The 16393-nt window shown below is 32.6% G+C and overlaps 1 protein-coding gene across 3 annotated transcripts in view; it reads right to left on the minus strand.

Annotated features, from left to right (window-relative positions):
• The window catches only part of PHIP (PHIP subunit of CUL4-Ring ligase complex), a 127099-nt gene that overhangs the window by 60491 nt on the left and 50215 nt on the right, over window positions 1-16393 (minus strand). For all 3 annotated transcript variants that reach the window (XM_019929328.3, XM_019929326.3, XM_019929325.3), the window contains exons 10-15: window positions 13982-14052; window positions 12465-12565; window positions 12328-12368; window positions 11450-11548; window positions 10486-10639; window positions 9919-10053 (exon numbers count right to left, since the gene is read on the minus strand). In XM_019929328.3, the coding sequence (XP_019784887.1) occupies window positions 9919-10053; window positions 10486-10639; window positions 11450-11548; window positions 12328-12368; window positions 12465-12565; window positions 13982-14052 (601 nt within the window). The remainder of the gene's footprint in view (window positions 1-9918; window positions 10054-10485; window positions 10640-11449; window positions 11549-12327; window positions 12369-12464; window positions 12566-13981; window positions 14053-16393) is intronic.

Genomic DNA, 16393 nt, shown 5'->3' on the forward strand with positions numbered 1-16393 from the left:
TCGTATTTTCCAAAAACGAAAGAATATAAGCGAAATGTCAGGATTCACATCTCTATTTTTCAGTGTTGTCTAGGGAAATAAAAAGTTACATGAACTGTTATAATACCTAATCACACGAACAAAGTTTAGCTCTATACAGAATTTTACATAAAAAACTCAAGACCAAAGAATTAAAAGTGTCTTGGCCATGTGTTGTTAGATGTTTTATTTACCTCAATTCACTCAAAATTTCACAAAAGGCAGAGAAAAAAAAACAAAAAAACCCCAACTACTTTATAAATCTAATATAATAAATGCTCCCAGAACTGTAATACTATTCTAAGTTTACAATTCTAAGTATACGGTAGAACAGAGGAAGAGATCTGAGAGTCTGACTCAGCAATGCCAAAGTATGTCTGATGGATGTTCATAAGCATGGTATCCTTTATATAATGTTTAGACCATCTTGCTCTACATTCTTCTTTTGGGGAGGTGGCGGGGGGGGGGAGTGGTGGTGAGGATTAATCAACCCTATACCCATGCTACCTACCAATGTTGCCACATTTACTGTTGGTAGAAGATCTCTGAGAGAATACTTGGGAGAGGCAGAACTTCTAAAGCTCTAAAAAAGCAAAGAAAAAATAGCAATCCTATTGAAGATCACTGTGTTGCTATACAATAACACATGCCACTGTGAGTATGGCAGGATGGTACAAATTCTCGTGGTATAAGCCATCTGTATAACTCCAGAGTGACTTTTATATGGAGAATATGAAAGTGTATTTCAAAACTACATTATTTGGATTAACTATTAAAGAAGACAATGGATCTGCTTTACTTACAAACCAACTAGAAAAGGTGCCCATAACCTTACTATGTAAAATGCCAAATTTATCTTCAGAAAAAGCTCCTCAGATAATAAACAGCCCTAACTACAAAATGCCATCTAGCCTTTCCAGTTGATCAAAGTAGGAAAATATTTTACTTTCCTATACAGCTAAATATACCCTAGCTATTTTTATGATTTATGCTATAATTAACTAAGCCAACCATTTAAAAATAGTTAAATACTTCTCTCTGAAAGGGATTTCATCTTCTTAAACCAGGGTCAGAATATTTATGACTAAGAATTCTTAAAGAAAAAATTTAATAATGAAGGCACTATTTGAGTATGCATGTGTAACTAAAAAGCAATGAGGTCTACATTCAAAAACTAAAAGGAAGAAAACATCCTTTCTATTCATATTAAAGTTACATGAACGTATATATTATAAATCAACTACACTTCAATTAAAAATACATTTAGATAAAAAGGTATATGAACCTATCATAAAATTAAATGCTCAATAGAAAAAGTCAACATAAAATTTAACATTGTACATAACTTATGCTAGTACTTATAGCATGCTCTAGTAAGTTTAAAAACAGAAAGAAATGAATAATAACAAATTTTCAAAATCAGTGAATTTTAGATGAACTATTCCCCTAATAATATCAAGTATGCTTGCTAAACATTATTTGGGACATATGAAAACAAAGACCACATAATAAAACTCATACTTGCTAAACCACAGTAAGGAAAGCTGAGAAAATCCATGAGGTAATATTCACTAATAAGTGTAAAAATTTCTAGAAAAATAGGAGTTAAAAGAAAACAGAAAAATACATTCAGTGACTATGATAAGGTTATTTTGTTTTGTTTTTTAAAGTAAGGGATGAAAAGACCAGACAAGTTAAAATAATGACTCCTTTGTAGGAAAATTCTCATACTGACTAAAGAATTCTAGAAATATTTCCAAGAAATGAGCAGCACAATCTTGTTAGTTTAGAAGTTTACACTGAACTTGGAAAAAATTAAATCAATGCAAAAACTTATGAATTAAAGAGCTTTGATGATGACAGAATTGTCATACTTAATGAAGAATACTAGTACCCTTTTCAAGGCAGAATACAATCCACAACTTCTAATATAATTCTTGTGAAATAGAAAGATGAATAATTAAAGGAGACAGAAGACTGACGCCTAAGACTGAAGAGACCTCTCCTCTAGTAATCGGTAAATCACTTAATATCTCTGCTAAATGATAAAGGTCATTTAAATGATCACTAGAGTCCTACCCACTTCTAAAATCCTAACACCTAATATTCAGGAAGCCTTTTTTGGAAAAACTGGACAATCTGAAAATGAGGTATGCTAAAAGCACCAGAATACAGACTAAAATTATAGGGTCTAAATTACATCAATTGTGAGGAACACACAGAGATGAATATGAGAAGTATGTACTCCTAAAGGAACTCAACACAAATCAGGATGCTTAAAAAATTGGCTTTCTTAGGCAGAATCATCCTTTTATGGAATTATTCCAAGTCTATGACCACAGTCAATTTGGGGGTCTCATTCATTTTTTAAAATATACCATTGATTAGAAGGGAGTAAGTATCTCACCTAGAAAATACTCCACAATTTCAAATTAGGAACCTTTCAAAATATCCTAATAATTTTATGGGATAGATTCATATTCCAAGAATAAAAGAGCTGAGAAACTAAATTTATGCTAAGAATTACCCTTAGAAAGTCTTATGTATAAAGAACCTTTAAAGCTATCAACCTGGGGGAAAATAAACTTAATTAAGAATGTACCCTAGATACTGGAGATAGACATTGTCATACCTATGATTAAAATATGCTTAGGTCACCTTCTAATTACTACTATAGTAACAGTGTAAACCAAGAATATATCTTAAGGGAAGCTATCCACACTCCAACAGTCCAGGTGTCATCAAGTTACTTTAAAAGATTATTCCTAAATAAATGTTTACTTTAACATTGAAAATTCTTTAATTAATGGTAACATTATTACATATGAATTAAAGATAGCTATTTAAAATAAATGGTGCCAAGATAAATAAGTTTATATAAAAAAGGAAACTGTTGTAACTGACTTAATAAAACCAGTAGATATATTAAAGTGATTCTGAAGAATCAACTCTAATGTTCATCAAAAGAAAAATGTACTACTAAAATAAATAACTCATCTTCAAATTTAACACCATTTTGTTTACCCATATTCTGATTTCTCTGAGGGAAGTAATACTATTAATCAAGTCCTCCTTGAAACTGATTCTCCTCCTTTGGCCTCTCTGACATAGCATGGTGTCTTCCCAACACACTTTCTGGAGATTGTAATCTCCTCTCCATTCTGCTAAACATGACTAAGGTTGACCCTTAAATGATGAAGGAGGTTAGGAGCGCCAACCCTTTGCACAGTCAAAAATATACATATAACTATATAGCCAGCCCTCCATATATACGCAGTTCCTCTGTATCGACGGTCTGCATCCCGTGGATTCAACCAACCGCGGACTGGGTAGTACTATAGTATTTACTATTGAAAAAATCCGCATGTAAGTGGACCTGCACAACTCAAGCCAATGTTGTTAGAGGGTCAACTGTATTTCTAAATGTTTAGTTTTAAGCCCTCTACACTGTCCTCTCTATCTCCATGACATCTTTCTACACAGAAGACTACACTTCTTTCTCTCTACAACTAGCCTCTCCAAGTAGTCTATCTCCAAGTGCTGGCTGTCCATTTCCACAAAAAGTCCAACACTACGTCACAATAAACATATTAAAAAAATCCGTTTTCTTTCACATCTCTCATATTTCCATTAAGAGTATCACTGTTGTCAAGATCACCTAGGCTCAATACTCTTAACACATTTATTAAATTTTCTGTCACTCTCTAGCTCTAATCCTTCTATCATCACAGAACACCAAGTCCTACGTATGTTTTTCTTTCACAAATTTACTACCTGTTGCTACAATGTTTCATCATGACTTCACTGATGAAAGCAGATCTCCCCCACCTATCCAATTTCATACCTGAAACACTACCACTGGCAACCAAAATATTTTTCTCTTAAGTTTCTAGAATATAAAGTAATTCACCAAAACCCCCACTAGGTTAGCTATTCTTTATGTTTACAAGTAATTTGAGGGCACCAACAAGCCACTTCAATTTATGCTTTTCATTTTATCACTGATTTTTCAAAGTCTATTCCAGAAAAACTTTCCAAATTACTCTATGAACATGTCTTAACATTTCTTATTTGGCTATTTATATAATATTCCTCTTACTTATAAAATTATCTTCTGACACAACTGTTATTTATCTTTCAAGGCATAATTCCAATTCTTCCTCCTCTGACCATCCACCCTGAAGTTATCCTTACATTTTTAGATATACCAATTATCTTTTCTCATATGCCACACTACCACTTCAAACTATTTAGCCATACTTAGCTTTTCAGGTATATTTTATCTCCCCAACTTAACTGCAAGCTGGATTAAAAACAAAAACAAAAGAAGGACCACGTCCTACTCTTCCCATATTCTGTGTTTATGTACAAAATCACTCAAGTGTCTGCTAATCAAAATGTTTTCACCTGCATGTTTACATTCTGTAATTTTACATACTTTCCCTTATAACTATCAAATCTCAAAATATCCTTGTGATAGCAACTCATGGAACATGTCAAAATTACTACATAAAAAAAAGTAATTCACCAAATATAATATAGTATGACAAGCTCACATTCATGGCAACAAATATTAAGATATGTTTTTGATATCAAGATACAGAATGAGAAAGAGACAGAATCTAAAGAACCCCAGAAACCTGAAAGAAAATGACAATAACTGAAGTTTATAATCAGAAGATTGAAGGTAATTTCTTATGCAGAGAGGCTGAAACAAAGAATGGAAGTATCAGAAAAATCCTTTTAACAAACAGAGTACAGGTATATGACATCCTGTTAGATGATGATAGATAGGTAATGAGATAAAAGGGAAGGAACAAAAGAGGGAAGGAAGGAGAAAAAGAAAGGAGAAAGAGAGATGGAGGAAGAGAGAGGAAGAGAAAGAAAGGTCTTGAAATCTTGATTCACAAGAGAACACGATATGAGATACACCTATTTCAAGCTTCTTTCTCCCTTTCCTAGATACATGCAGCTACAATTGTCCAAAACTAAACTAGAGGTCACACTGAGAACATGTTAATGTCAGAAGTATGCATGTGCAAAAATTCTGAGTGGTGGATTGGCAGCCTCTGCTTGTTTGGAACGTTGCAAGGAGAAATATATTGTTCTGGATTAGTGGACACTGGAACATTTTTTTAAAATCTCAAGTAAAAGAAAGGTTAACAATTATAAAAAATAAGGAAAATTTAATCAAATAAATGAAAACTGTTATTTGGAATTTACCCATGAAACAACAAAAGCAAAGCAAAAATCAAATTCAGTAAAATTGCTTTCTAGCCAGAGACACTGTACTCTTCAATTAAAATCGAAACCAGACAAAAGGCAACAAACTAGAGCTTTGAATAACATTACAGAAATAGAACGATATGGAGAGAAAGAGACAGACAGACAGACACAGCTAGAACAATAGAAATAGAGAAAAGAGAGCAGAAAAGATAAAGCAAAAGTGCCAGAGACATGAGGAAAGCTACAAATCCCCCTCCAAACATCTTTATTTTCTACCTAATAATAAAATGGCCTAGTACTAAGAAATTTCAAAGTCACTTTTCATATCTTTTCAAATTAAGTTAATACTCATTTCATTAAACTTGTAGTTAAAACTTAGCTGTACTATGATAAATTTAAAGGGGAAAAAGGCTATAAAAAACAACTTTGTATTTTAGGAACATTTATGGGTGTATTAAACTTCTAAACTTGCCTACCTCTTTTGGGGGAATGGGGAATATAATACAAAAACCCTCAACTTTAGTTCAGAGAGTTTGCACACATTTTCAAGTTATTCTGCGAAATAATTTATCTGCCTCTTAGCATTTAATAGGAGTTTACAGCCTTTTAACTAGAATTTAGAACAACTGTTATCAAAACAAGATGCCTCCTGTCACATCCAAAGACAGAACATGGGCTTGCTCAACTATACATCAATAGTTTGAAATATTCTTAATATACACTATCAGTCTTCAATAAAATATCCCAAAATACTCAACTTTTGCCCTGAATACTCAAGCTGTATAGGATCTATTCAGCTGAAACATGAATAATTGACAGTTAGTAGACGAATGTAAGTAAGTATAGCTTAAGGCCTAGAATTTAGGTTTTTTAAAGAATAAAGTTATCTTATGTTCACAACGTTCTCTACAATATTCTCTTTAGCTTCTTTCTCTGGTTCATTAAAAAAGAGGAAAGAAAGGCTCTAGCCTTCCACCTTACATATTATGCTTTTCCAACAAATGCTTTTAGAAGTTTACATTATTTTATTTTTAGTTAAAGATGAAACAACAGAGGGGCAGGGGAGTGCAAGGAGCATGTATTGTCTATCCCATTTGATACCCTGAGTTATACCATATCATCATACACTTCTTACAAGTAACAAAAACAAACCCAGCACCCACCCCCAACTGCTTTTATCATTCAGATCCTCTATTAAGAGGAAAGCTAGCAATAAAAATGAGGAAAATAACCCCATCAGTTTGTCTAGACACCACCACCAGCAAGTTGAGAATTTATAAGATTTTGAAATGAAATGAATTAGGGGATTATGTAAGCATACAAGAAATTAAATATTTTTATCTCAACTCTCAATCTTAAATCTTTTAATCTGTTTACAGATTTAGGTGGTGCTAAAATATTTTAAAAACTGTACTTGATACAGGAAAAAGAAAAAAGGAATTAGAAAATTTATCTGAATGATGAATATCACGTGCCATACTATAATAAAATGTTAATGTTTCAAAATATTTTAAAATTTATTAACTTTATTAATAAATCTATTAAAATGCAATTACCATACGTCAAACATGGACTTTTAAAACATTCAACCTTTGAAACCACTGAAGATATATTTTTTATTCTAAAAATGTTTTAAAGATTTTTAACTTCCGTAATAGGTAAGAAAAGTGCAGTAAAATGCTGATTAACATAAAATAATTATTTGTTACATGGTTTCATTACTTTTCGCAAAGCATTATAAATTTCAAGTAGAAAATTCAATTATCATAAAAAGACTAATATTAAAGCAGTACTCTCAAAATACACTTGATAAAAACCTGCATTTTTAAGAATTTGTATATAGAATTTTTGCTCTTTTAAAGGTACAGTTTACATTCCTTATTTTCTGGCCATAGGTGTAATAGTGAATTTATTCAATACTTCTAAGCTTCAATCTAAAAACTCAAATGAAATATTACTTAATCTCAATACTTTGTGTAAACTTTTACAATTTCTAGTCTAGAAATGGGGTATATTCCACTAGAATTATTCATCTTTAAATCATCCAAGATACTATAAGGAATCCCTCTACATGGTGATCAAAAGGTATTTATTAAATTGAACTTATGATTACTAGTACAATCTAATATCATGGATTGAATTTGTACTTGATCAACTTCTATGTTATTTTAGTAACTCAAAACCTTACTGATTAGCTACACACAACCAAATAGTTATAACTATAGCCAAAACTCAACATTCATGATAGCAGACAGTGAACACAAGCTTCTACTTCTCCCTCAAATGGTTTTTATTTTCTTAATAGCAATGCTGAATGCCTTATCTTCTATCTGCCTATAGATTAAAAACAAAAAATGAAGTGAACAAAGGAGTGAAGAGCAAAAAGTAGGGCACTTAGGCAACTTGTAAATTCAGAGACAGAAAAATCATCAAGCTACATAATAAGATCTCAAAAGATCTACTCAAAGTTACTATCACTATGAAAACATTTCCCCCCTGGACATATCACTAACTGGACACAGCTGGGGAATTAGCTATGTAATGACCAACCACAGCTAGAGATAGCATTAAGAATACATTAGCAGGGGACAAAAATCATGGGTTTAAACCCCAAATGCCCGTATGATAGCTTTGTGATTTACGTAAACCAGGGCAAATCACTTCATCTCTGTACGGTTTCTGCATTCATAAAACCAGTAACAATAAAATCTACCCTAATTATATTACAAGGTTTTCATGAGACCCAAATGAGGTATTAAGTATTTTCGAAGTAGAAGAATTTTGGAAGCTATTAAAAAGCATGCAAAAAATTAAAGTATCTATATTTTAATGTGATGAGGGATAGTTTATGTTCCAGCTTTTTAAATGCAAGGTATATTTTTAATCCTTTTTAGTCTATGTTTTGTTTTTCTCAGTTTGAAGATTCAATAGACACCCATCCAGTTCTACTATTACAAAAATTGGTTTCTTCCACCCTTTAGAGGCTTTTCCCTCTCTTATTCATAGAAAGAACAGGAAAATAGCTTTATCTAAAACTCTTATTAAGCAAATAATACTTTTTGAGGCAGTAATGTAACTAATTCCTTACCTAATTTCAAAGAGCATACAACATAATATGGCTGACTTCTACTCCTGGTTATATCACTAATTTTTATTGGTCTAAGAGCAAGTCACTTCAATCTCAAGGTGCTGCAATTTTTATATCTACTGATATGTGGAATATTAGTGTGATCAACTTACCTGATGAGGAAAAATTCACCTTTATAACTTAAAGGTGAAAGCAATATTCAAGTATGAGAGAACACTTTCCCTCCAAACACTCTACTAATACATCAATGACTTTTGAAAATATGAAACTAACATGTATAGCCCACAATTTGTGTTCTTTTGAAGCTATAAAGGCAAACTGAGATATGACTTATTTTCTTATTCAGCAGAGATGTTCCAAAAAGAAGCAAATCAGAAACACAAGGACAGAGGAGGAGAAAAGAAAAAATTCTTTACGAGCATATTTAAAGATTCGTTTTTTAAAAATTCTTCTCTATACAAATAATCACTAAGGAAATCCATCTATCACTAACACTTGTACCCCAAATAATTAACACTGTCTTTTTAGAAAAATAAGAATTTGACCAATTGTATCTTACCTTATGTACACTAAGGCATATCCACAACAGCTAAAGTTAATTTCTTCACTAATAAAAATTCCTTTTATATTCTGCTTGCTTACTACATAAAAGTCACTTTATTATGATTATCAATCAAGTAGTGTCACTTTTATGAAATTTTTCACAAGCCATTACATTTTACAAATGACTTTTTTGTCTAATAGTTTTTTTTGCAAAATAATTCTGGCCACACACTATTAATTGTATTGCTTTATGATTTATTGCTAGAGGTTTTTATAATTGATTTTTAATTTAAAAATGCTGAAATAGTAGAAACACATGCCTTCCTTTTTGTTTTCTTTGTTGAAAGGCAGCCCTGATATACAGGAAGTAGACAAAAAAAGTATGCCTAGATACACAACAGCAGCATTTGAGGAGCGGAGCGCTTTTGCCTTCATACACTAGTTAGAGGAGTGGAAACTGCATGAGTTGTGTGTGATATTAAACCATTGCAATTCAAATACTCAGCAAAATATGCTAAATATCTATACAAGAAACAAAATGTGGAGGCAAAAGGGCTTAACCCAAATAAATACCTAATGTACCATAACTTGATAAAAATCAAGAATATCTGTTGTTTTGGCTTTAATTTTAAAATGGATATATTTGAAGCAAATTCTGTTGCACTGGAGGACTGCTGACGAAATACAATAACACAATATAAATATTTATTTATAATTTCTTCACATGGTTTTCCAAACATTTTTCTTCTCTATATTGTCTTTTCATACTTGTGAGTTTCTCATAAAAGTTTCACTATTAGAAGTATTTTAAAAACTAAACTAGTTATCACAATATACAGGATTTGAAATACACATATCAATTTTCTTTTAAATTTAGTATCTCAATAGAAGTATGGAATAAATAATAACTCTTTTTTAAAACTTAAAGTGGAAACAATGTCTGAACCGTTTCTTCAATGGATTTCCTTTGTGATATGCAGGGGACCTGTGTCAAGAACTCCCCAGGTCTTTAAGAGCCATAAAATGAAGAGACTGATAATTACCATATTGAAATAAGATCGAATTTTGACGCCTCTTGCCAGATCCCACACTATCACGTTTCCATCATGACCAGCAGAAAAGAGAACTCTTGGATCGAACGGGTGTGGCTCAAGAACAAATACCTCATCTTCATGACCCTGAAATATTTTTTAAGTGGCAAAGCATTACAAATATTAAAAGATAAAAAGAAAACTCAAACACCAACAGGACAACATTTCTAAAATATGAGTTTTAAGAATTATTAAAGTGGTAAAAATCTTCAAATTTAGCGATGTATAATAACAAAGCTGAGCTAGTATCACTGTCCAGGGATTTGCTATCATTTGGTGAAACCTGAGAATATTATTTACTGATCCAGCCCTACATACTAAAAAAATAGCAAGATGTATATTTCTAAGGCAAACCTGTTTAAGTGCATTTTAAGATTATTTCCATTCTCCCACAAAGACCTGTTACCCAGCCAACAAGAGATCTCAGATAATACAAAAGACTTTATTTCTTAATGAAAATATTCTATTCTACAATCAGCTTCAGTTTATACCAAATAAAAATTAGTCTTTTTTCCTCACCATCAGGACATGAATTAGTTGACCGGTGTAAGAATTCCAAACTTTCAGAGTCATGTTATTAACTGCAGTTATAACTGTATTGTCATGCCGATCCCATGCTACCATAGTTACTTTCATTTTTGTGATTTTATCTTCTATCCCTTGAAGGTTTTGGCTGAAAGTGATGGAGGCAGTATTTGTTTACACTGATATTATTTATTAAAATACCAATATGACAAAAACCTAAATGTATTTTCTTATAGGTTACATTTATTAACATGGATAACTAACTACTGTTTAACATGGTAATTAAGAATAGTTTGAACCAACAAAGAACGATGGCAAAAATCACTGCACGGAGTCAGCAAAATCAGGATTCCAGCACTCCTAAGTCCTTAGTAATAGATGACCTTGAGTAAATATTACTGGCTTTAACTCTTTCTGGATCCAGGAACTCTGAGCCATGCTGCTCACTCACCATCTTTTACTGTTGCTGTCATGCCCTGCTAACTACTTTGCTCTCCCTTCCGGGACTACTACACACAAATACAAACAGAAAAATTATAAAATATTAAAACCAAAATAACAGTTACAACATGTAGTATAATTTCTCTTGGCTGGAGACAACCAGTGGATATAGCACATCATCCCTGTATCAGACGGAACATTATATGTTCTGCTTTCTGAAAAAAACTAGTAAAACTTGCAGCTATTCTTACAGTACTATCATCCTCCTCTTAACAAAACTGAACTGAAAGGAATCATTAATGCAGCAGGTCTTCTCAAACAGGGCAAAAACTCATTTTATAAAAATCAACATCTTCATCTCCAAAAGCACCTCTAGTTGTTACAGAAAAGTAATCATTTTAACATGGTTTATGATACATACACTTACAGGCTGAGAGTCACACCAACCTGTAATATAGCTTTACAACTTTAAACGTTCTAGCTATATCTACGTAATATTTCAAATTTCATCTCTTACCCTGCTGGACGAGTAGCCATATCCAGCAAAATACTCTTCCATTCTCTTCGTTTAAATTGCCAAATACGTGCTGTCCCATCACGACTGCCACTTACAAACCTGCAAAGGAGCCCACCCCCCAAATAAAAAAATCATATGTGCTCTACCAAAGTGCACTTTCCAATAGAGTTATGTTTTTGAAAATGCTAAAAAAGACAGCATTCATCTTTACTTACACAGCATTCTAATATAATAGAAATTACTCTATCTGATATTCTCTGCAAATCTAAGAATTTCTGAAACTTCATGGGCTTTAAATATTTTAAATACATATACACATTCTAATGTGCACAGCTAGGTCTCACAAATAACATTCAAAAGTGATTCAAGGCCACTATTTATTACCTTAGAAAGAGAATTGATATTTTCCAATGGAAAAACACAGATTTTCCTTTCAACATTAAAGAACCTGACTCATCCTAATCAGGCGTAGAAATATCTTTTTAAAATTTAAAACAAGAACATGAGAAAACTTATACAATGTCATCTAAGCTTATCATCCATAAACAGTTCTGCCTCAAATACTACATTATGATACATTTCCAATCTCTACTAAGTTTCTTTACACTGATATGTATAGAAAATACGTAGGATGGATAAAAGTCCCTATTATTAAAAAAACAGTGGCCAAATAAACCAACATTATTACAGATAAAACATAAAGCCGTGTTCACAGGCATGTGAAGGCTATATTGACTTTTCATTATAACTAGTCAAGATCTTTATTTTAGGTGGCTAATTAATATACAAATCTAACTAAAACCTGACCATAAGAATTGTCTTTATTTCATAATTTAAAAACTGGAATTAAATTTGACAAACAAAAATAATTATTTTACCTGTTACTAGTGTTGGAAAACTGGATACTGTCAACTTTGTCCTATATATAAACAGATGAACAAAAAAGAGGATCCTGAATATAAACCGTTAGACTCATTTAAATTGTACTCATCTAACTCTTTTCAGCAATACTTACAGTATGAAACTCCAATTCTGATATTTTCTCGGGCTGACCTGATCCAAAAAAATAAACCCTAATAATATGATCTGTGCTCCCTGTGGCCAGAAACATTCCACCTGAGGAATAACACCAAACATTTATGAGTGAGACACAATGTCAGAATCTCTGGGAATTAAATAATAAATGCAAGCAACATTATCATAATATATGTTGAATGACTAATATTTCATTCTAAAACTATTCATACTTATCCTAATGTATATAATACATCTAACCTGAAATTAAGAAAGTTTGCTAACATAAGCTTTGCCTGGGAAGAATTTTTCAATATTTATAGAAGCTTTCTTGTAACAAATGATTTCACCAAGTAACTACATAATCATGTTAAAATTATCAGTCACCATTACTAGAAAACATGCCTTTTAATTCTGAAATCCCTCTCTTGCCTCATTTCCCATCTGTTAAAATCCTATCAAATTTTTAGGGCCCAGCACCTTCACTACAGGCTTTACAGACTTGCAATCAAATACGCCTGCTCTCCTCTGAACTCTCACTCAGACTTTGTCCTGTAGCAAATACATTCTACTCTGCATTACAGTTATTTGTATATGCAATTTACTCTCTCTTGGAATCAATACCCTCCCATAGTGCTGAAGACAGTGCTATATATAATTGCATCTAGAGTATTCTGAAGCATATGTAGTGCCTATAATTATGTTACTACTAGAAGTAAAACTGTCTTCATGGCAGTAGCAGTGGAAATCTAGAAGCTAGTAATTAAAGATGTTTAGATATTAGTATGGCAAAAATAGATTCATGTCCTCAGTTTGCAATCTCTTATCTCAGGTACTACTGCTCTCCACAATTATGAAAGGAAAAGAAAAGGTAAAACCGGAAATAAACGTGGAAGGAACTGGTATTAGGAACATTAATTCGTGTTTCATTTTCTCATCAATTCGCTTAAAATCTCCGGATCATAATTTGTTTAAAAAGACTCTAATATCCATTCAAAATGCTGCTACATAAACTCAAAACATAATTGGAATCTTAGCATTGCTATACTGCTACTTTTTAAAGAGCGAATAAGAATAATCTGGAGCAAAGTAATTAATAAAGATGTACAAATATCTATCAACCTATTTTACTTCGCTATGTGTGACTCCAAAATCCATAAAAATATAAAACAGATTTAAAACTACTTTTCTTTCAAAGAGATAACTATTCAAAGATTTATTCTTTAACAGTCAATTTTGAAACTATTTTATCCCTCCTACCAAAGAATTATGGTCTTCTTAAAGAAAAATCTTAATCATTTATACACTCAACCAAATGAGTATATAAGCTAAACTTGAGCTAAGTTCAAATACTTATAAACTAATTTACGATCATCCCCTGGTATGCGCATGAGAATATGATTTATATTACAACAGCAAGTATTTTCCAAAATTTTATGTGTTCCACTAGAACCCTTTAAGTGGAGAATACAACTTATACAACTTTAAGTGGAGAATTAGGAAGAAAAAAAATCTTACCAGCACTAAAAGAAGAACAGATCATTTGAACTCCAGGCCGAGGGCGCTCTGTAAATTTTGCAGGTCTCGGACTGTAATACAAAAAATAACCAATTAAAAATATCTCAAAGGGACCAGCAACACCAGAACTCAGCTGTCTCCAAAAATAACTACAAAAGGACAAAATTAAATAAGAAGCAACAGAGGGCTCCCTTCCTAAAAACAAGTTCAAAATCATTATATGTCATGATCAGCAGGATCTTGTGGAAACTTTAGATACAGGTTTTGCAGAAGCTCCTGATTATACAACAATCCACACATGAAACAAAGCCACTGTCACACCTGGCATGTAGTTATTGGTTACACTCACTTCTAATCATCTAATCCAATTTAACAGGTTCTCAGTTTTACACAGCAGAATAGCAATGCACAAATATATAAGGAAATACAGGTCATTTGTAAACATGAACAAACTAGCAAAATAGGTGCTGTCTCATTGGCATATATACACCATCAATCAATAAACGTTTTCAATATTAGTGTTAATTAAACATCTCCCTCTGTTTACTTTCTATAAAATATGCCCTTTAAGACTCCAAAAATTAAGAATCTTACATTCTAGTGAAAATCTGAAGACTATTTGACTCTCACATCAACTATAATGCTCATTTAAAATAGTGATCTATAGGGCTACCCTGGTGGCACAATGGTTGAGAGTCCACCTGCTGATGTAGGGGACACGGGTTCGTGCCCCGGTCCGGGAAGATCCCACATACCGCAGAGCGGCTGGGCTCGTGAGCCATGGCCGCTGGGCCTGCGCGTCTGGAGCCTGTGCTCCGCAACGGGAGAGGCCACAACAGTGAGAAGCCCGTGTACCACACACACAAAAAAAAAGTGATCTATAGAAAATAGGTCACACTCAACTATACTTACATTAATTGTATAATTATATTACAGATTATATGTTTTATATTAATGCTATTGACATTAATACTTAGTGCCAACTATACTAAAGAAAATTAAATTACAGATTTTACCCATACCAGCTCCAATATATGTACAATGTATACGTAATGTTCCAATACAGTGATCATATTTAAAGCCCTTCTTAACATATATTTTGACCAAGTTTTTCCTCAGAATATTAGGAGAGAGAACTAAAAAATAATTAGAGCCTTCAACCAGAGTGCACTGCATAACTTTCACAATCCACAACTACTGAACACAGAACGGTTTCCGTCTTGTGGTCATTTAGGGAAAAAAAGTACAAAATACTTCTGATCTATCAATTATATATTCTGAACAACAGAACACAACAAAAACTATTTTCTAAAATTTTAAAAAATAAATTTGTAAATTTTCTTAATATTCACAGGCTCTGATACAGCTGAGCATAACTGATATGGAGAAAGAGAAACTTACTAAAACACTTAAAACCTAAACATTTATTCAGATGAAAATTAACTCTAAGTAAATTTATCTGAAACTATAAAGGCAACTAAATGCACTACTTCCATTAGTACCTTGTAGACTGTGGAGCTGCATTTTTATTAAGTTTTGGCACAACTGCTCATACATGTGCCAAACAACCAGTTAGTTAGCACTCATAACCAGAACATGCAAATAATCATACAGATTGTCATTTCAAACGAATGTTAATATTTTTAAAGAGAAAAAAACAGATAAGCAGGTACACATAATTTTTAAATGTACATTTGAGGAAATATTTTGAGACAAGGCCTAGAACTCAAGATTCTCTGAGTTCAGTTCCCAGTTTTGCCACTTATTTGTGTGACCTTAGGCAAGTTAACGTTTCTGTACCTCAGTCTTCTAATCTGTAAAATGGGGGGTAAATATGAGAACATATCTCAGAGTCCCAGAGAGAATTAGATGAGTTTAATGCACATAAAGTGCTTAGTTCTGTGCCCAGCACACTCAGTAAATTATTATTAGCATTATTAGTATTTTAGTAGGTTCAACCAGTTCAAGATGGTCCATCAAGAAATAACTGCTATTTGGTTCGGCCTAGTGGTTAAGAGGAGGTCCTGACAGTGCACTTCCAGTATTTGCCTCAGTTTTCTCTCCTATCTGTCCTGAAGATAATAATTATACCTTCCTCATAGGGGTGTCATAAGAATTAATGAGATAACAGTTATAGAGTGCCTAATACTAGGCTTGACAGACTAAGTGCTTAATAAAAATTTGTAATCATTATTATCATTTGCACATTTTAGGATTCCAATTCTTTTCTCACATCTGTCTAGGCTTGGACACCTTCCTCCTACTCAGAGATCTCTTGAGCCAGTTTTCGAGTCAACCAGCCACTCAAATTACTCATCTAAGAAGCAGCGTCTTTACTAGTGGGAGTTGTTACCATACACATAAACCCTATATAAAAGTGAATTTATTAAGAGATTTGGGTTTCCAAAACAG

Source organism: Tursiops truncatus, chromosome 12 (genome assembly GCF_011762595.2).
Source record: "Tursiops truncatus isolate mTurTru1 chromosome 12, mTurTru1.mat.Y, whole genome shotgun sequence".
Classification (NCBI taxonomy): Eukaryota; Metazoa; Chordata; class Mammalia; order Artiodactyla; family Delphinidae; genus Tursiops; species Tursiops truncatus.